Below are 22,594 nucleotides of genomic sequence, written 5' to 3' on the forward strand. Positions count from 1 at the left end.
AACACAAAACTGACACTATAGGAGAGAGAAGCTAGTTTCTGGGACAATATCCTTGAATTGGTGAGAGGAGATGGGATCACAAGCAGAGCGCGAGTCCTTGCTAGGAGCACAGACCGTGCATCCATATTAACATGGCAGAGCACAGAAGGAGGGGCCACAGGTGCAGCTAGGGGCTACGTGTGCTGGTGGGAGTTCTCTTGGATACAAGTTTCTGGAGGAATAGGAAGCAAGGTCTTCAGCTGAGAGAGGTTAGGGGAGGGGCGTAGAGATTCAAGGAGAGAGGAGGAAGGTGGGAGAGTGAATAGACTAGGGAAATAAAATTTGATTGCTGATTGGCATTAAGGCTCCACTTGAAATTAGGGATCGTAAATATAAATTTATGAATTTGAAGCATGGTTGTGTGTTTTTCTCCAATCATGTTTTGCTCTGTGGATGCAGTCATAGAATAGGCAGCGAGCTGGCTCTAATGAAAGTATTGTTTTGCTGAATGACTATGACAAAGCAATAGAGAGCCAAGAGAGTCAGGGGGTTGTGCGGAAGCCATTGTCATAATTGGCCATAGAATTCAAGCTGGGCAGAGAAGAGGTGATGATATAAGGGCAGTGAAACGATGATAGAGGTTTAAAACTCTTGCAGCTGGTAATCTAGAAAGAATGAGCTAGAAAGATCCTAGCGATCTGAGAGTGGGAGGTTGAAGTTCCTATTGGTACTGACAAGGTGCAGGGCATGATTGTGGGTGAGTGGCTGAGGTAGGGGTGGAGATCAGCATCACTGGAGGAGAGGAATTTGAGGGAATGAGAGTTCAAGATGTAGGAAGGCTCACCTCTGTGGCTATGAAATCACCAAGAATTATGGAGAGAGTAACAGTGAAGCAGGAGCTGTTCACTGGTCAGCAGAGGGATGAGTGGGTGGCATAATCTCATGATGTGAGATCCAAAGCTGGAGGCCGTTTTGTTTTTTGAAGGAGAGAAAGAGAATGATATGCAGGCAGGGGTGAAAAGCAATAACATGTATCCCACTTTCTGGCCCAGAGATTCAAAGGTGGTGAGAGAGGAGCAACCATCAATTTGGAGGCTTTGGGAGAAGCCGTGTCCTCAAGGAGAACCAGGTTTCAGTCACAGCAGGGAGGTGAAGAAAACACCCAGACCAGAGGTTGAGGAAAATGAGATTTTCCTGATGACCGACTATGGGTTTCAGAAGGCCCAGGGAAAGGTTTCAGTGGGGAGAGGAGAAGATAGGATTAGAAAAGATGATGTACAGAGCTGTATGGGAATCAGAGTCCGGTAATTCGGGATGGCCTGGGAGACTTGGGCTTCTTGCCATGACTCACATGAATAGAGGGATAAAAAGTGCAACAAACCAAATTGTAACGCAGACAGATGGCACCAGGGCAGACAGTGGTTGTGTGGGGTCGTGAGAGGAGGGATAAGGGCCTTGCTTCCTTTTTTTTTTTTTGCAGTACGCGGGCCTCTCACTGCTGTGGCCTCTCCCGTTGCAGAGCACAGGCTCCGGACACGCAGGCTCAGCGGCCATGGCTCACGGGCCCAGTCGCTCCGCGGCATGTGGGATCTTCCCAGACCGGGGCACGAACCCACGTCCGCTGCATCGGCAGGTGGACTCTCAACCACTGCGCCACCAGGGAAGCCCCCTCTTTTCTTTTTTTTATGAGTTAAAAAAAAATTTTTTGGCTGCACCACGCAGCAAGTGAGATTAGTTCTCCAACCAGGGATCGAACCGCCACCCCCTGCATTGGAAGTGCAGAGTTTTAACCACTGGACTGCCAGGGCAGTCCCGGGCCTTGCTTCCTCTTAATCCTTGCTTTTAGAGGCCCAGAGGCTGGCAGAGCTGCCATTCTTACTCAGAATGCCTCCCTCTCCATTTCACACATCTGTAATTATTGTGGCAATTATCAGCAACCACCATTTATGTAAAATACCCTCACCAGTAAAATGGGGCTAATAATACCTCCTGCAGGGTTCGCGTGAGCTGACAGTGGCACTGGCTAGGGGCCGGCACTGGCTAGTGGCCAGCACTGTGCTCAGTGCTTTTAGCAACTCATGTCATCCTTACAACAACCTTGTGAGCTAGGTATTGTTATTATCCCTGTTTTACAGATAAGTAAACTGAGGTCCAGAGGAGTTAGATAACTTACTTAAGTTCATACAAATAGTAAGTGGTAGAGTCCAGATTTTAATCTAGGTATATTTGACTTCAAAATCCATGTATGCCCCATGCCCTGTACCCCACCCTCCTTGTTATATCTTTACATACATAAGGACTTGGGTGCTCAGAAAGCACTCAATAGATGGTGAAAATGTTAAGAGTTATAATTATTGGGCAGCAACTATATATTGTACAGGTATTTTACATGCCTTTTTTTTTTCTTTCTTTTTTAAGTCATTGCAATGATGGTGCACAAAACTGATGAGAAAACTAAGACTCAAAAGTTAAGGAACTTGACCAGATATTATCAAAATTAGTAAATGAAACAACGGGACTTCAAAATTAAGGCTGTCTGCTGCCAGAACTTGTGTTCTATTTACAGTCAACTGCCTTCTCCATTCTTCCCATTGCCCTGTGATGCCCCAGGGACCTCACAGGTGGTTGACAGTCAGTGTCGCAGCTGAAACTTGGAGTTGCGTCTCCAAGGAAACACTCTCAGAAAGGGATGGGTTATCTGTTGCAAACTATCTCCTGTTAACTTTCTAGCTCCCCTCCCTTTCTAGCAGCCCTCCTCTCTCTCCACCCCCTGCAGCTTCACAGGTGATTCTAATGGGCATCACTGATATCCATGTATGTCATTAAGTGGTTTGACACTTAATGTAGTGCTCTGTGAGGAGCTGCTGTACGTTCTGGCAGAGTGGGAGGAGGGGTGGGGGCTTCCTTAGTTGTGGTAGAAGTAAAATGAAAACATGGCACCGGCAGTGTGACAAGTTATGATGTCTCTGAATCTCCGTTTCCTCAGCCGTAAAATAGGAATAACATTAATGGCTACTTCTTAGTAGTGCCGTAAAGATTAAGGAGACAATATAAGGAAAGGACCTAGCATGGTGCCTGTAACATATTAGGTGCTCAATAAATTTGCCCACAGTCGCACAGTGAGTGGTAGGGCAGGATAACTCTACCACTATTGAACGTCCTATTGTGCTGTACTGTTGTGATTGGTCTTGGTTACTGCCGTTTTTGAGACTGAAGCCATGGCATTTACAGGGTAGAGTTCATCAGCAGAGAAATTAGATACGAGCCATGGACCTTTTACTCCCATTTTCAGTGGGGGATGGAGAGAGAAGCAGTGCTCTGCCCCTGAAGATGCCCAGTTACCTTCAAAGGCAAGAGATTCTCCTAGCTTGCTTGGGTCCTGCCTGATATGCTGCTAAGGGCAGGGGCAGGAGTCGGGGAGGCCACTCGACTGAGGATTTATAATTCCTTGCTTCTGCAGACTCCCCTTTCCCCCACACCATGGCCCAGCACCATTGCCCCACACCTTGGGTTGCCAGGTGACAGCTGGAAACTCTTACCCTCTCTGTACGCCTGTGCTTCTCACATTCCTCTGTGAAGACTGTCAACTCTGTGTTAATGACGCAGAGGCTCTGAGCTCAGGCCCGGGGTGGAGGTGGAGGAGAGGGGAGATGATGGGAGGTCAAGTCCAAGGAGGTGTCTATGCTCCCTCTCTTGAGCACCCCAACCACTGCCACCAGCTTAAAACTGAGGCTCCTCCTTTATTCTTCTCAGCTCTTGTCCTACTCATCCAGTTGTTCATAAGAATCATTAATTCTATCCCCCAAATTTCTCTTGAATGCATCCCCTCCTCAGTTCTGTTCCATAAACATTTATCCAGAGCAAACTGAGCCTGGCGCTCTGCTCCTTTCCTACCTCAGATTCTTGTTCTCTCCCCCTTAGACTATATCAGAAGCCCCAGTAGATCTCCCTGCCCGCAATCTTCCTCCCTCCATATGCTCTCCGATCACTGTCACTCCACTGCTTAAAACCCAGGGAGGGCTGCCCATCCATACCCAGTAAACTCCTTGCCTGGCATTCCAGGCCCTTTCTTGCCTTCCCAGTTCCATCTTCAGTCACTCACCCTTCAGGCAGTCCACACTCCACCCATGCGTTCTCCAAACTGCCAAACCAAACACAGGATGCATTTTAAAAAAACCCAAACTTTATTTTTTAGAATAGTTTTAGATTTGCAGAAAATTTACAAACAATTGTGAGGAGAGTTCCCATTTACCCCCTACCCAGTTTCCCCTATTATTTTTTTCTTTTTTCTTTTTTTTCGGTACCCGGGCCTCTCGCTGTTGTGGCCTCTCCTGCTGCGGAGCACAGGCTCCGGATGCGCAGGCTCAGCGGCCATGGCTCACGGGCCCAGCTGCTCCGCGGCATGTGGGATCTTCCCAGACCGGGGCACGAACCCACGTCCGCTGCATCGGCAGGCGGACTCTCAACCACTGCGCCACCAGGGAAGCCCTCCCCTATTATTACCCCCTTATATTAGTATGGTACATTTGTGCTAATTAACAAATATCGATACCTTATTATAAGCTGACATCCATAATTTATTCAGATTTCCTTAGTTTTTTACCTAATATCCCCTTTCTGTTCCAGGATCCTATCCAGGATACCATAATGCATTTAATTGCCATGTCTCCTTAGGCTCTTCTTGGCTGTGAGAGTTAGGATGCAATTTTTTACTACTTCCTTCCCCCTCTCCTTAGAGATTACCCCTCCTCCCTATTTCTCACCAGCAAACTTCCATTTGACTTTAAAGACTCAGTTCAAGTATAACCTCCTCTGGGAATCCTTTCCTGACCCACCTCTCCCCGAGCCTGGATTAAGGGCCCCTCCTTTACTTCCAACACTCACCAGTTGTACTGTGTCTGGAACTTACCTGTCTTCCTCTCAGATTGCAGGCTCCCTGAGGGCAAGGGCCAGGTCTGATACATGTCTATAGCTCTATCACACAGCACAAGGCCTGGCAAGGAGTAAGCATTCAATAGAAGTTTGCAAAATAAAAGTGAGTTCTCAGGCTGAGCTTTATACCTCTCAAAGTTAAGGCCAGCATTCTCCGTGCATCTGACATGTCCAACCCTTCTCTTGGCCTCAGATCAAGTTTTACCTCCCCAGGAACCTCCTCTAGCCCGTTCTACTCCTCAGTGGCTGGGAGGCTTGGGGTTTCTTTCAGGTTAGTCTCTGTGGAATGGACATGCTGCTTTCTTCCCTGCTTTCCTCTCAGAGCCCTCTGGATACCAGTCCAGTCAGACCATCTGGTACATCTGATCTCCTTTGATCCTGAGGAGGATCTTGTCGTCCTCATTATATACATGAGGACGCTGAGGCCCAGAGAGGTAAAGTGCTTGTGCTTTACTAGAGGTCACACAGCTGGATTACGTGAGACTTGAACCCAAACTTCTGTGACTCACCTCCAAACATTCCCACTGGACCACACAATTTCCACATATAAAAAGTGAGACCTGGGCTTCCCTGGTGGCTCAGTGGCTGAGAGTCCGCCTGCCGATGCAGGGGACACGGGTTCGTGCCCCGGTCCGGGAAGATCCCACATGCCGCTGAGCGGCTGTGCCCGTGAGCCATGGCCGCTGAGCCTGCGCGTCCGGAGCCTGTTGCTTCGCAACGGGAGAGGCCACAACAGTGAGAGGCCTGCGTACCGCAAAGAAAACAAAAATACAAAAAAACAAAAGTGAGACCTAACCACAAGCAACAATTAAGTGCAGTTCGGGAGCCATTCCAGTATATCCCAGTCTCTCCTGCAGGGAATGTTCTAATAGGGCTGCAGGCTGAACCCACAGTTCCATAAACTGGCTGAAACTTTCAGTTTTCTCCACTAGGACTTGGGGAGGAAGAGAAAAGGGAAGTAAGAGAGAAGAGAAAGAGTGAGTAGAGAAAATCAGAGGTGATTCTAAGGTTGGACATTGTGTCCAGGCTCCCATGAGGTGCCATTTTGTTGGGAGAGAAAACGTACCCTTTGGATACTATCCTCCCCCACTGTCATGTTGCTGTGTCAACTGATTGAGCCCAAGGCCAGCTACCAGCAGAGGCATAATTAGCCCTTTAATTTCCTTCCAACGGAAGTTTGCTCAGGCAGTTATCAGCCCTGCTTTCTTGGGTTCCTCCCTCTTCGCACTTTCCTACAGCTCCAGCTCTCCAGGAATCTGAGGCCTGTCCTGGATGTGGCACCAGGGGAAGAACAGCAGATTATCAAGGGCAAACTGTCAATTAAATGATTATGACTAATGTTTATACAGAACTTTACAGATACCCAAGCACTATCACAACACTTATTTCATTTTATCTACCCAACAACACCAAGAAAAGGATATTCATTTTGCAGCTAACAAATGGGCTCAGAAAGTTAGATAACTGGTTCAAGGTCACGTGCCAGGAAGTGGCAGAGCTGGAATTTGAACTCAGATGTGCCTAACCCCCAAATCTATACTCTTACCACTGCCCCTCACAGTACCCACTCATTAATGCTTGCTGTGTTTAATTAAATGACATGTAAGTGCTAAAGAACACTAAAATTAAGGGGATGATGAGAATGAGGATTTTAAGAGGCTTCTTGGAGGAGGTGATTCCCCCACCCCCTGAGATGGAAACAGAAATAGTGCCAAGGTATAGAATTAAAAAATATATATATATATAATATATGTTTTATAATTTTGGTCTTGTTCCCAAAGGGATTTAAATGGCAGAGAAAGATTAGACAGAATGAGAGACTTCATCTTTTTTTTTTTTTTCAGTTTGGTCAGACTCTAGGCTGATTTTTTTTTCTAAGTATGCTGCTCCAAACGATCTCCCAGCAGTTCAGTCAATACTATAAAACAAAAAACAAAACTAGAAGAGCTTATAGTCTGGTGGAGGAGACAAACACCTTGGCAATTCATATTTCATTAGAGAGGGGGTAGAAAAGGGCTTAGGAAGGCTGTGAGGTCAGATTGTCTGGTTCAGATCTTTAACCAGCTGTATGACCTAAGGCAAGTATTTAACCTCTGTGTCTCAGTAACTTCACCTGTAAAATGGGTATAATAATGGAATCTCTCTCCGAAAGTTGTAAGAATTTGCATAGTAACTGGCATACTCTTAGTCTCAACAAATGGCAATCAGTCATCACTTCTGCCTGTGGGTATTGGAGGAAATGTGACTCATTGAGGAGGAAGCATTTGAACTGAATTCTGAGTAGTGACTGGTTCAGCAGGGCAGGGGATCAGGCTGATCCAGGCAGAGGGACCAGCATGAGAAAAGCAAAGAAACTTTGAGGAGCACAGTGTTTGGGACCTGGGGGATTAGCTCAGGGTGGTTAGAACCTGAGGAGAAAAAATGGGAGGGGTGGCAAAAAAGGCAGTGAAACTGTTGGATTAAAAAAACAGGAATAAGTGTAGCATTCTAGCATCCTGGAAGGCAGTATAGCACAGGGTTTAAACTCCCAGCTCCAACATTTGTTAGTTTGGGTGAGTACTTAACTTCTTTGTGCCTCAGTTCTTTATCCTACCTGCCTCAAAGAGCTGATTGTGAGGATTGATGAAGAATGCGTAAAAAATACTTGTCACAGTGCTTGACACTTGGTAAATACTCATTTCATGTTAGCAGTTATTATTATTACTATTTATCCTGACTCCTTAGAGCTAGAAGGGGCCCTAAAAATCATTTAGTCTAATATCCCTGTTTTAAAGATGGAGAACCCAAGGCCCAGAGTGTGTGGGGGGATGGTATTCATAAACCCACAAAGCAAGTTAATGATCGAATTAAATCATACCCAGGCCTCCTGACTCCTGGCCTGCACCATGTGGCCCCCTTACTATCATCAGCCTGCCTCTGACAGGTTCCCCCTCCCTCTTCAGATGATTGTCTCCCCTCCCTTGTAAATAAATTTCAAGGCATTTGCTTTGTGGAGCTGAGTGTTTATCCTATTTTTAGAACACTCTGGCACCTGTATGCAAATGTTCCTCAGGGGACTTGTCTGCTATGTTGACTTGGGCCAACTCCCAAAAGAAAGCAGCTATGAGACCAAAGGGAAAACACAGCCCAGGGCAGGATGGAGATCCTGGACTGTCTTTCTAGTTAAGTCCCAGAAGTCCTAGGGAGTTCATTCTAATCTCTTCCTTACCCTGTATATGTCAACTCCATATGTCTCTGTTCGGAAATGAGTTCATAAGAGGGTCTCTGGGCCAGGCTTCCATCCAAGGTTTTGGACTTATGATGTTGTGTCAGAAGGTGCCATGGAACCCAGGCCTGTGGATTCACATTTAAAATAAATAAATTCACATTTATTTAGCTCTGGTGCTGGCTCAGATTCTTAGGAATTATTTCTTACTATCAGGAAAATGGAAGTAATGTGGGGGTTTGGAGACGGAAAGGCTTTATCAGACAACCTGATGGTTTTGCCCTGCAGAGCTGGAGAGAGATGGGACTCCTGAGACGACAAAGAGGGGAGAGCAAGGCCTCAAATACCTCCCTCATAGAGGTCGGTGTCTCCTGGCCCTTGACATAAGCAGCAGTGTCCCCATCCTTAAAAGCCTCACCATTTAGCACACACTTACTGAATGTCCTCTAGGCAATAGACCCTATGTTGGGTGCCACTAAATCCCTCAGTGGTTCCCTATTCCCTTCCAGACAACGTCCAAGTGCCTGGCCTGGCATTCGATACCTCCATGATATAGCTCCAACCTCACTTCCTATTTTAATTACTGTGTTTCAGAAATTGAAAATGCTATCAATAAGATATATCCTTATTTCAGAAATGCTAAAACGTGCAAAGAAATGGGCATCGTAAAATCCATATAATATTGTATTTACACTCAGGTGAAAATGGAACTGCTTGTACTCTCCCCAGATGCCATGCTGTTTTAGGCTTTACTAGTTTTCTTTTCTTTTTAGCTGTTTATAATGGAAAATTTCACACATACACTCAAGTAGGGAGACTAACTAGTACTTGAACACCATCATTCATCTACAATGATGATCAACTCATGATTTATCTTCCATATTTTTCCCATATTTCCTTCTCCTTGGACTATTAATAATAATAGCAACTGCTATTAATCATTATGGGTTTAGTTTTTCTTAATTATAAAGGTAACATATGCTCATTAAAAAATACTTTGAAATTATATCCAAGCATAAAGAAGGAAATATTACTGACATTGTGGTTGGTTTCTTTCCAGTTTCTTTTCTATGAATTTTTAACATAGTTGAGGTCATAATGTATATTCAATTTTATATCCTGCCTTTTTGAAGGTAAAACTATGACATAAGTACAGCTAAATTGTTAGAAAATCTTTATAAATATGTTTTTTTAAAACATTTTTATTGGAGTATAATTGCTTTACAATGGTGTGTTAGTGTCTGCTTTATAACAAAATGAATCAGTTATACATATACATATATCCCCATATCTCTCCCCTCTTGCGTCTCCCTCCCTCCCACCCTCCCTCTCCCACCTTTCTAGCTGGTCACAAAGCACCGAGCTGATTTCCCTGTGCTATGAGACTGCTTCCCACTAGCTATTTATTTTACATTTGGTAGTGTATATATGTCCATATATACACTACCACTCTCTCACTTTGTCCCAGCTTACCCTTCCCCCTCCCCGTGTCCTCAAGTCCATTCTCTAGTAGGTCTGCGTCTTTATTCCTGACTTGCCCATACGTTCTTCATGACCTTTTTTTTTTTTTTTAAGATTCCATATATATGTGTTAGCATACGGTATTTGTTTTTCTCTTTCTGGCTTACTTCACTCTGTATGACAGACTCTAGGTCCATCCACCTCACTACAAATAACTCAATTTCGTTTCTTTTTATGGCTGAGTAATATTCCATTGTATATATGTGCCACATCTTCTCTATCCATTCATCTATCGATGGACACTTAGGTTGCTTCCATGTCCTGGCTATTGTAAATAGTATAAATATGTTTTTAATGACTTCATTGTATTTTATAGGGAAGATATACCATATCTATTCATTAACTCTTTCATCAACAATGTTTGTTGCATTTACCATATTTTGGGCACTCTAAACAGTGGTAAAGTAATGAGGCACAATCTCTGGCCTCTCAAAGTTTAGTTGTTCTCCATTGTTTGAACGTTTAACTACTTTTCAATTTGGGGCTGTTATGGATAACGTTGCAGTGATCAGTGATCATCTTTGTGTGTAGAACTTTTCCTAGGTTTCAGATTATTTCCTTTAGATAGATTTTCAGTAGTGAAATTCCTATTGTACTCTACCTTGCCCAGAATCGAATATTATCTTAGTTTAATTTTAGCTAATTTAATAGGATAAAAATGGTATCATTATTTCAAATTGCATTTCTCTGATTACTTACTGAACAATCAACTATATGTTTATTAACCATTTGTCTTCTGCAAATTGCCTGACAAGGGTCCTATTTTTATCACCAGCAGTTTCTTAGTACAAGACCTGACTCTCATTTCCTTTTGGTTGCTGTGACCTGGGGATATATTAAGTATAATCTTGTTTCAAGCCTCTCTTTTTCCTCCTGACCCTCTCCCACATCACTTCTTCCCCCATTTCTTCCTGTCTTGAAGGGGAGTTGGGTGAGTCACCTAAAGTGTACAGCAGGTGGCAAATTAAGCGAATTCCCTAAAGAGACTTCGCAGAATGCTCTGAATGGTGCTGATGTCAATTGGGAGGCAAAAAGCCTGAAGAGGAAATGGATTGGCAACTGTAATGCTAAATTTGACCATGCCAAAGCACTGGGGTGTTAGGGATGATGGTTCTTTCAGCAGGCATCTTTAAAATACCTGCTACGTGCCTAGATCTGTGCCAGGTACTGATGAAGGCATATTAGCTGGAGAAGACACAAATGAAGTAGGTCATACTTAATAGTCAACTATGTACATGTCTAAGGTGTTCAGACTAGGTGGAGATGTCCAGCAGACAGTTGGAAATTTCCATCTGAAACTTGGAAGTAAGGGGCCCAGGGGATAAAGAGCCAGTTTAGGAGACAGAGCAGGAGCAGGGGAGATGTAGGGAGAGCACTGGTGAAGCGAGGTTTCAGAGGAGCTGAGGAAAGGAGGGGTTTTGATAAGAGGAGTATGTTTGGGGCATGTCTTCTTTGTTATTTAAGGCAACAGAGAGATAATATTACTCAGCTTCTCTCATTCATTCATTCCTTTGTTCATTCAGTATTTTTGGAATACCTGCCAGGTGCCATGTATTGCCCTAGACATTGCTCTAGACATTGTTCCTTTTATTACAGAAATAAAAGGCATAGCCCCAAATCCACAGTCTAAATGAGGATTTATAGATGAGAATTGAAATAAATCCCTGATATAGGTTCTGTGATCCATTCATTCAAAAATATTTATTGGGCTTCCCTGGTGGCGCAGTGGTTGAGAGTCCGCCTGCCGATGCAGGGAACACGGGTTTGTGCCCCGGTCCGGGAAGATCCCACATGCCGCGGAGCAGCTGGGCCCGTGAGCCATGGCCGCTTTGCCTGTGCGTCCGGAGCCTGTGCTCCGCAACAGGAGAGGCCACAACAGTGAGAGGCCCACGTACCGCAAAAAAAAAAAAAAAAAAATTTATTGAACACCTAAGATATGCCAGGTGCATTGAGGGGCAATGAAAGGAACCCCTATAACTTTCAGTTTATCTGCATGGAGTAAAATGTAGTACCTACATCTTAGTGGAAAGTATCTGTGAGAGGATTTGAGGTTTTGAGGGTTTTGTGTGAGATCAAGGCTAAAAATAAGAACCAGGGCATTCATCTCTTCGAGCGCAGATTCCTCATCTGTGGGAGGGAGTGACCCTATGTGTACCTGTCACAGGATTTGTCACGTGTGAGGTAGCTTCCCTGCTAGTCTGAGAATTCCGAGGGCAGGGATCACGTGGGTCTTACTCACCGGCACAGTGTAGGCTCAGTAAATATTTGTGTAATTGATGACTCTCACAGGGACTTTCTAGATCTAATATTCTGTGCTCTGCTATGGCTAAATTAAAGGCCCAACTACATTCTGTGAAGGCCCAGAAAAAATGTTGCTGGATCCCAAGGAACTTCCTAGAATAGGTGCCCTTTGACTTGGACCTCAAAGGTTAGATAGGATTACAGTGGGCAGGGAAGTCCTGGATTCCAGTGACCTCTTTCCTGCCCTCTGCCCTCAAGGATCTACCAGTTACTACCTATGTGCACTTGGACTCCAATTTTCTCACTTGTAAATCAATAGTGACAATAATTCATGGTGTGCTGGAAAGAATACTGGATGTGGAGTCAGAATATTTGCATTTGAGTCCCAGCCTAACCAAAAAATAAGTAGCTGCATGACCTTAGGAAAGTTACCTCTCTAAGTCTCAATTTCCCTACGTGCAAAATAAAGCAGTCAGACTGGATGACCTCAAAGATTGGTTTCTTCTGGCTCTAAAAAATCTGTATCACAGGGTCATTCTTAGGATCCAATGAGATGATGCAACAAAAATGCTTGTAAACTGTAGGGTGCTCTGAGCGTGGTCTGTACTACTGAGGACAGATGGGTGTAACACCAAGCCAGCTTTAACGGAATACTCTTTCCTTTCCTCAGTCCTCTGCTTCTCCTTGGCCACACTGAACCTCCCTGGAAAGCTCTCTCCCTCGGCTTTCCTCCCATTCCCATGGGACGTAATGTCTCGGCTCCCAGGTGCTGCAAAATACAAAGGGCTTGGAGCTTGGCAGCTGTGCGTTGGGGCACAGGGTGAGGGGAGAACCAGCCCAGAAGCTCTTATTACTTGCGTCCCTGGTGTCATCATCCCCACCCCCCAACCTGGCCTGGAGGGAATGAATTGAAGAGGGGGGGATGGAGGAGTTTGGCTGGGGGAGCATGTATATAACAGGGCAGGATCCAGGGATGGAGGCCCCAGAGATAACCTCTTGCTAGTTGTGTGACCTCTTAAGTCTGTCACTGCTCTGGGCCTCCCTCTTTTGTCTATAACATGGAAAGGAATCAGAAAGAAGAGGTGACCCTTTTCTCACAGGTGCTTTTCCAACCAATCCTGAGGTTCTAAATGAGTTTTCCCTCCTCAGCACATAATCAGCCTTTGAGTTTCATTCACCAGCATTCTTAGTAAGTGCCTACTATGTGCCAGACACTATATTTGAGGGCCTGGGATTTAGCTAAATAAAGATTGGGTCTCAAGATGCTCATAGGGAATTCCCGGGTGGTCCAATGGTTAAGACTCTGCACTTCCAACGCCAGGGCCCAGGTTCGACCCCTGGTCAGGGATCTGAGGTCCCACAAGCAAGCCGCGCAGTGTGGCAAAAAAAAGACGCTCATAATCTGGAAGAGGAGACAGATGAATGAACCAGTAACTATAATAAATGTGATGTGTGCGATGATATAATGCCAAATCATAAAAGGGCAGAGGAAGAAGTTACTTTGTCAGAGGAGAGGAGGCCAAGGAAAGTTTCCGAGGATGTGACCTTGAAGAAGATTGTGAATTATAAAAGAGAAAGGGGATTTCAGGCAAAGATCAGCATATCAGGTTAAGGCCCAGGGGTGTGAAGGAGCAGTGTTTGGGAAACCACTAGTTAGGCAAAGCTGGAACTCACTGGTTCAGTGGAGGAATGGGAGGGAAGAAACTGGAAAGGAAACCTGAGTAGATCCTGAAGGGTCTATGTTCTATGGAGTTGCTTGGACCCCATCGTGTGGGCAGCTGGGGAAGGGATTTATACCCAGAGTAAGGAGATGAGATTTGGATTTTTAGAAATTCCCATCTGACATTCAGTGTGCTCTGTCAAAAATGTTGCAGTCACCCACAAAATTCACCCTTTCAACCAGTATTTTTTGGAAATCTCCCCCACCCCATGTGCCAGGGCTGTGCCAGGCACTGGAGACACAATAGCAGGCAAAACCAGACATCCTGTTCTTGTGGCCCTTGCAGTTTGGCAGGGAAGACAGACTTTAATCAAATAATTACACAAATAAATACAAAATTACAGTGAGGAGGAGTGCTAAAAAGAAGAAGTATATGGTGCCAGGAGAACCTGTAATTGGAGCATTTGACATTGCCAGGATGGTCAGGCTAGTTCCTCTGCTGAGCTGAACTCCAAAGGAAGAGTGTTGCCTCAAGGAAAGGTGCTAGAAGGCTCTATGGGAATGGGCTTCTCCTGCCTCAGAATCCCCATCCAATGCACATTTCTCTTTCCAGTCAACAGACACTGTAGACTTCAAGCAGGTATGTGTAGTATTCAACCTTTTATCTTCAGGACCTAGCCAACACTTGCCACAGAATCAGTGCCCAGTGAAGATTTGAAAAAAAAAAAAAAATAGAAAGGAAAAGGAGGAATACCCTCCCTTTAGGCACTTTAGATATTTGAAGATAACAGTACGATTCCCCAAAGCTTCTTCCTTCCTTCAGTTGCTTCTCCCATGACACAGTTTCAAGTTCCCGTCACTGTTCTGGTCATTCTGTTTAATTGTGGTACCTGTCACACATGATTTAAAACATCAGGGATGTAGCCCTGTGCCATGTGCATTGGTCTCTTGGAGTCAGGAGACCTGGTTTTATTTAAGCCTCTTTTCATCATTCACCTCTTCAAGACGCAGTTGTTGTGTGTGTGTGTGTGTGTGTGTGTGTGTGTGTGTGTGTGTGTAATGGAGATATTGGTTCTTCTCTTACAGGATTTCTCTGGGAACTAACTGAGATAATAAGAAAAAAACTTTGTAAACTCTAAGAGCTAAACAAACCTAGAACTTAAATATTTGGAGGGCTGCCACACGAGTGAAAAAATAGATTTATTCTTTGGGTCTCCAGAGAACAGCGTTAAATCAATGAATAGAAATTACCACATGCAGCTTTCAGCTCTATGGAAGGAAGAAATGTTCTAATACTCAGAACTGTCCATCAGTGGAGTGGCTGCCTTTGGAGGTGGTAGGCATCCAACATTGGGAGCACTCAATGCAAGTATGCTGTAGAAGGAATTCCTTTTTTAAGTGAGCGGGTGGATTGAGTAACTTCTAAGATTTACTTTTAATTTTAGAACTCAACAATCTGATAGTCAAGACAAGTGGAGGAGCTGGGAGGGGGCATATGTGGCAGAGAGAGTAGCATGAACAGACATATGGAGCAGAAATTAGTATTGCATGTGTGGGTGACAAGGAGGAAACTCCAGAAAGAAATGATGGATCTGTGTTGGATCAATGATTCAATCAAGACAGAGAACATAACTAATATTGTTGAGCACCTGTGTGCCAGACACACGTGATTCCATTTAAGCTTTGTGGGTGATTTCCAGCCTTACCCTCTGGTGGAGGGGAGATTGTTGGCCTTAGGAAGTCTTAGACATGGTTGGAGGATCTCCTATCTGGAAGGCTTCAGGGTGGGCTGGGTCCTGTCCTGAGGGGCAGAGAGGGATTTAGAATACACAGTCTGGTTGGGCTATAGGCTGTGCTGAAAATACACACTTGTCAAAAGACCGAATTTGAATCCTGACTCTGCTTCCTTATAGCTTGTGACTCTAGCAATTTACTTAACCTCTGTGACCCTCAGTTAATCCATATATAAAATGGGGACTCAAACTTGTCCTGCTTCAGGCTGACATAATAATTAAGAGAAATAACGTAGAGCAAAGGGCATCCCAGGAAGAGCACAGGCTTTGGAATCAGACCTAGCTTTGAATCTGTCTGCCATGAACTGGTTGCAAGATTGTAGGCAAGTTATTTAAATTTTTCTCATCTGTAAGTAAAGATAACAGTATTTCAAGGCTGTTTTGAAAATTAAGTACAGTAGGAAAAGTGCTTAGCATAGTGCCTGGCACATAGCAGTTTTATTTTGTTAGTACAAATAATAAGATCCCATATATAAAGCACTTATCAAAGCGCCTGGCACATAGCAAGTGTCTGTCGGCCACACTGACAGGGCTGCTGCAGGCCGGGATGGTGGCTTGTGCATCATGGTGTCCGCTCTCTGGCATAAGGCTCTGCCCATATGAAGAGCTCAATGAGTGTCTGCTTCGTAGAAGTGAATTGATTGCTCTTGATGACACGGTCTCCTTCCTCAAGTAGCCAGTGAGTCATGCCTCTTTCTTTCTCCTCCTTCCTGTCTCCTCTTTGTTCTATTTCTGACTCTCCTCAGTGGGAGGGGAATCAATGTTCGTCAAAGTGATTTTTAAAAATAAAAGAGAGAGGGAGGTTTAGAAGCGATTCTCTGGGCTACTTTCTATTGAGCACAGGGTAGTGAGAGCTGGATTGTTGTTTCCAAACTTGCTTTTCTTTAGATGAATAACAACAACAACAACAATATCAACAGTAATAGCAGTAGCTACTATGAACTTCATTGAGCACCTACTATGTGCCTGGCACTCTGCCAAGCTCTACCAGTACATTGTCACTGATCCTCACATAACCACTTCAGGGCTGGTATTATTATCACCACTTTATTGATGAGGAAATTAAGGCTTAGAAAAGTAAAATAATAATGAAAATGACAAATACTCCTATATTTGAGTATCTATTATGAGCCAGACATTTAAAATAATCTTAGTTAATTACAAACACCCTACAAAGTAAGCATTATTATTCCATTCGAATCGTGAGGAAGCTGAGCCTCAGAGAGATGAAAGAACCAAGCTGTCCAAAAGCACACAGTTGATGAGTGGCAGAGCTGGGAGTCAGACCAAAGCCTGATCAACTCTTTTTTTAATTTTTATTATTTTTATTTTATTAATTTTTTTTTTGGCAGTACGTGGGCCTCTCACTGTTGTGGCCTCTCCCGTTGCGGAGCACAGGCTCCGGACGCGCAGGCTCAGCGGCCATGGCTCACGGGCCCAGCCACTCCATGACATGTGGGATCCTCCCAGACCGGGGCACGAACCCGTGTCCCCTGCATCAGCAGGCGGACTCTCAACCACTGCGCCACCAGGGAAGCCCCAACTCTTTTTTAAAAATAAATTTTATTTATTTATTTATTTATTTTTGGCTGCATTAGGTCTTTGTTGCTGCGTGTGGGCTTTTCTCTAGTTGTGGCAAGCGGGGGCTACTCTTCATTGTGGTGGGCGGGCTTCTCATTGGGGTGGCTTCTCTTGTTGCGGAGCACAGGCTCTAGGTGCGCGGGCTTCAGTAGTTGTGGCTCGTGGGCTCTAGAATGCAGGCTCAGTAGTTGTGGCGCATGGGCTTAGTTGCTCCATGGCATGTGGGATCTTCCCGGACCAGGGATGGAACCCGTGTTCCCTGCATTAGCAGGCAGATTCTCAACCACTGAGCCACCAGGGAAGTCCAAAACCTGCTCAACTCTTAACTCATCCATTCCCTTTCTGTCTGGCCACTTTCTGCTCCTTGAGGGAAGCATCATATTAAGACCCTGGGTGGAGGCATCCCTGGGCAGGTTTGAACGAGAAAGAAGTGGCACATGGCATGAGACTCATTCACTCCTGTTGGGCAGACCCTGGGAAGCTGGCCCTGCTCCTGGGGCTGACTGTGGAAGTACAAAAATAATGCCTAAGTGACATTTACTCTGTATCAGGAACTGTTCCAAGCATTTTAGATATAATAACGTTCTTAATCTTCACGATAACTTTGTGAAATAGGTATTGTTATTATTCCCATTTTATAAATGAAGAAACTAAGGCCCCGAAAGGAAAATTGCCCCAGGAGGGGATTACTGAAGAGCATGAATACCAGGAGACAGCAATCATTGGGAGCTATTTTAGAGGCTGCCTGCCATTGTCACATAGTAAGTGCTAAAACAGGGGTTTACACCCAGAAGTCTAATTCCAGAGACCGTGCTCCTAACCTTAAAACTATATGGCCTTTTTGTTTAACAAGGTGGTGATTGAATCCCTACTGTGTGCATAGCCCTGTGCTAGGCACTGGGAGTACAGAGGTGAAACTGATTCCATGTCCAAGCTCATTTATTATTCTATACCAGGATTTCCAATTAATTGGGCATCAATTGGGTGGCAGGATTCTTTGTCAAAGAGCTGGGGCACAGGGCCAGGCTCCAGGCAGAGCTAAGAGACTGGAAACTCCCATAGAGAAATGGTATAATGTGGGTGGAATGAGAAGAGATGAGAACTGCTGGCAGTGCAGTTGCTCAGAAATCCTGCTTGGGCCTTTGGATCACCAGTCTGGACAGGTGGCTTAATTCTAAACCCTACAGGACAAGATTTAAGGTCTGAGCCTGTAGATTGGTGGGAGGAGTCTCATCTGTTGTGTTGGCTCTGAGGAGCTCAGGAAGCAGAGGTAAGAGCGTGGGAGGGGAGGATCAAATTCTGCTGCAGTGTTTCATAGGTACACACACACACACAGAGCTTTTGTGAGATATGGCAGACAGTGACTATTTCTCTAATATTAGTGCCTAAGATTCCTGTGTTAGATGTTTACTCACTCACTCTCACTCACTCACTCACTCAATCATCTATCTCTTCATTCATTCTTTAATTCATTCATCCACTCACCCATTCATGAGCTGGATAAAATTCTGTTTGCCAGAACTCTTAGGGAGAAGTACTGTATGTGGTCAGAAGGAATACTCTGTTAGGCTGCTTGAGGTAAAGAGTAAGACACCCAAAAACCTGCTCAGCAAACAGAAGATGGTGATTCCTATGCTCTCCAAGGATGGTGGGTGTGTTAAATGCAGATTTTGTTTTGCTGAGTAATGTGCAAGTCTGGGTCAGAGCTGAATTGCTCAGGACATGAAGAAACTGAGCCCTGCCAGAAACAAAACCCATCTGTCATCATGCCCTGTAATTCACCTCTTAAATACCTCTTGAGTCTATTTCTACTCCATCCTCATTGCTACCACTCTAGTTCAAATCCGTCTTAGGTTGCACCTGAACCACTGCAAAGATCTAACCAACCAGCTTTCCTGCCTCCCATCTCTACTTCCTCCAGTTCATTCTCCACATCAGAGTCAGGGTGATCTTTCTAAAGTTCAAATCCAATCATGTTAATCTCCTGTCTCAAAATCTTTGACCCTAAAAAGATCAAGTTCAAACTCCATAGCACGGCATTCAAAGCTCTTTCTAGCTTCATGTACTCATTTCCCGCCGTTCCTTAAGTTCTTCTGGAGTAGTCACTGGAAAAAAAATCTTCCTTCTGCCAAAATACCTTTCCTTCACTTTTCTGCTTGGAAAATTCTTCTTTCGGAAAATCCCTGTTGTCTCCTTCTGTTACCAAGTAAGCACATCTGTAGGTAATGCTCCTGGGCTTGGTACATGGGAGTGGCTATGCCATCTACCACATTTCCCATTCTCCTCCTGGGCGTATTATAGAATTGTGCTTTCTTGGGTATGGGCATGTGACTTGCTTTGGCCAGTGAATGGGAAAAGTGGAAGAGCCAACACATGACTCATACACTTTCTTTCCCTCTCGTAGCCACCCTGTCACTCTTTTTTTTTTTTCGGTACGCGGGCCTCTCACTGTTGTGGCCTCTACCGTTGCGGAGCACAGGCTCCGGACGCACAGACTCAGCGGCCATGGCTCACGGGCCCAGCCGCTCCGCAGCATGTGGGATCTTCCCAGACTGGGGCACGAACCTGTGTCCCCTGCATTGGCAGGCGGACTCTCAACCACTGCGCCACCTGGGAAGCCCCACCCTGTCACTCTTTATCCTGGAATGAGGAAGACAAAAAGCAGAGCACCCAGCCAACCCTTGATGGATATGTAAAAATAGTGAAAAATAAAACCTTGTTTTTGAAGCTGTTGAGATTTTGAGATTGCGTATTATTGAATAACCCAGTCTACCCTAACTGGTACACTATCTCTGCTTTGACATCTTCCATAACTACCTAAAACCACCATGTTTCTACCTTATCTGACTTGTGTAACACATTTTCTTTATGCCACATACCCGGTACTGATGACATACTGCCACATATTGCTATTATGAGTTCAGTGGTATGTCTTAGCCACCTCTTTACTTTTACTGAGGCTTCCTTAGGGCAAGGATGGTCCTTGTTCCATTTCTGTGTCACACAAAGTATGGTTCATAGCCAAGGCAATATACTGTAATGGGTGTAGGAGTCAGACATACTTGTTTTGAATCCCAAATCTTACATTTGATGGGCAATCTCTCTGAACTTCAGTTTTCTCATCTGTAAAATGGGAGTAATGATATGTACCCTACAGGGTTTTTCTAAAGTTTGTGGATAACAGGTGCAACATATGTACAATTAATGGCAGGCTATAATTCTTATTGTCCTCATTATTTTTTTTTAACCATTTATTTATTTAGTTAGGCTGTGCTAGGTCTTAGTTGTGGCATGCAGGCTTCTTATTTTTTTATTTTTTAATTAATTAATTTATTTTTGGCTGCTTTGGGTCTTCGTTGCTGCGCATGGGCTTTCTCTAGTTGCGGTGAGCTGGGGCTACTCTTCTTTGTGGTGCATGGGCTTCTCATTGAGGTGGTTTCTCTTGTTGCAGAGCACAGGCTCTAGGTGCACAGGCTTCAGTAGTTGTGGCACACGGGCTCAGTAGCTGTGGCTCGCAGGCTCTAGAGCACAGGCTCAGTAGTTGTGGTGCACGGGCTTCATTGCTTCGCGGCATGTGGGATCTTCCTGGATCAGGGCTCAAACCCATGTCCCCTGCATTGACAGGCGGATTCTTAACTACTGTGCCACTAGAGAAGTCCAGCATGCAGGCTTCTTAGTTGTGGTGTGCAGATATCTTAGTTGCGGTGTGCAGACTTCTTAGTTGCAGTGTGTGACTCTTAGTTGCAGCGTGTGACTCTTAGTTGCAGCATGTGGACTTCTTAGTTGCAGCATGCATGTGGGATCTAGTTCCCCGACCAGGGATCGAACCCAGGCTCTCTGCATTGAGAGCATGGAACCTTACCCACTGGATCACCAGGGAAGTCCCTATTTGTTTTTATTATCATTATGGATAGTGTTCAGTAAATGCCTGTGGATAAATCTTTCATTGATTGAGGTATAATGGTATGTGCATTGGACTTGGAATCAGAAGTCCTAGATTTAAGGCATAGCTTTTGTCACCAGCATTGTGGCCTTGGAAAAATCACTTACCCTCTCTGCATTTTTGCATTCTCAACTACAAAATGTAAATACTGATCCCTACCTCATAGAGATTATTATAAAATTTAAATAAGATAATATATGAGGAAATGTTTTATACGTGCTCAAGTATCACACATCTAAAACTAATGATTCAGAGAAGACCGGCTGGTCCCTCACATAAGGACCATGTGGACATTGTGAAGCATCCCAGTGTACTCCAGTAACACTTTGTTGTGGGGCTTGGCTTATCTTGCTTACATGTTTGTCTTTCCAACTAGACTGTGAGCTGCTTGAGATAAAGAATTGTCTTCGTCTTTTTTTAGTAAAAATGTTTGTTTCTCCTTATATAAGTAATACATGCTTAGCATAGAGGAAATAAAAATAGCTGAAGAAAATGAAAATCCTGGTAATTCTTATCTTTCATACAGAGATAATCACTATTAACCTTTTGATGTGTTTCTTTCCAGTTTTCTTCTCTGCATATATAGTTATGAAACTGACATTATATCGCACATACAAGAATTGTTCCATTATAATAAATATTCTTATATAAATAAACACATTAAAAATCTTGTATTTTAACCATTCTCCTATTGTTGAATATATAGGTTGATGTCAGTTTTTCAATGTCTAAATAAAGTTGTAAGAAGCATTTTTGTGCATAAATATTTGTCTGATATTCTATTTTTGTAGAAAAAGTTTTTAGAAGGAAAAATTTCTAGTTCAAAGGGTACAACTATTTTTAATGCTCTTGGGACTTCCAAATTGATTACCAGAAAGATTGAACCAAGTGTCATTCCCACAAGCAAGGTATGAGGTTATACATCTCACTACATCCTCAACTATAATGGGAATTATAATTAAAAATAAGGTTAAAACCTATTAATATAATGATTATCCATTTACATTTCTTCTGTGAATTGTTCTTTACTCCTGCTCATTTTTCTATTGGGATTTTAATTATCTTCTTATTAATTTCTATGAGGTTTCAGAAACCATTTTATTCTAGTCACCAAGTACAATAAAAGATACATAATAGGTGCTCCTTAAATATACTTTGGATGATTTTAATTGTCCTGGGGACTCTTTAGAAACAAAGCAGACTTTCTAGGAGGCTGACACTTTCCTTTTCCCACCCAGGACACGGCTGGACAGGAGCGGTACCGGACCATCACCACAGCCTATTACCGTGGAGCCATGGGCTTCATCCTGATGTATGACGTCACCAATGAGGAATCCTTCAATGCTGTCCAAGACTGGTATGAGATTCGTTCCTTCACCCACTCATCAAACTGTTACGAAAACCTAGTATGTACTAGGCTCTGTGCTATGTGCTAGGGAAACTCGAATGAATCAGACATGGCTCCTGTCCTCAAAAAGTTCACAGATGAGAGGAGAGGACAGATCAGTGAGCAGGCAATGAAAATATCATGTGACAGGTGCAGTGATGCGAGTGGCACCAGGGCTGTGGGAACCCAGCGGAGGGCTCTGACCCAGCCTCGGAAGTCAGGGAAGTTGCCCTGGAATTGCTGACACATATGCTGCGTTTTGAAAGATGAACAGGAGTTAGCCAGAGGGACAAATGGGTAAGAATGTTCCACAAAAATAGTACAGATGTGCAAAGATAAGAAGGTAAGTGAG

General features: G+C 44.1%; 1 protein-coding gene across 1 annotated transcript in view; it reads left to right on the plus strand.

The window, feature by feature from the left end:
* RAB3B (RAB3B, member RAS oncogene family) overlaps positions 1-22,594 on the plus strand; it is a 49,822-nt gene that overhangs the window by 12,022 nt on the left and 15,206 nt on the right. Inside the window, exon 2 of the mRNA XM_022575676.2 lies at positions 22,094-22,212. Coding sequence (XP_022431384.1) covers positions 22,094-22,212 — 119 coding nt within the window. The remainder of the gene's footprint in view (positions 1-22,093; positions 22,213-22,594) is intronic.

The sequence above is a fragment of the Delphinapterus leucas genome, chromosome 1, assembly GCF_059928025.1.
Source record: "Delphinapterus leucas isolate spDelLeu-1000000601 "Yukka" chromosome 1, BTC_Dleu_Yukka2, whole genome shotgun sequence".
NCBI lineage: Eukaryota > Metazoa > Chordata > Mammalia > Artiodactyla > Monodontidae > Delphinapterus > Delphinapterus leucas.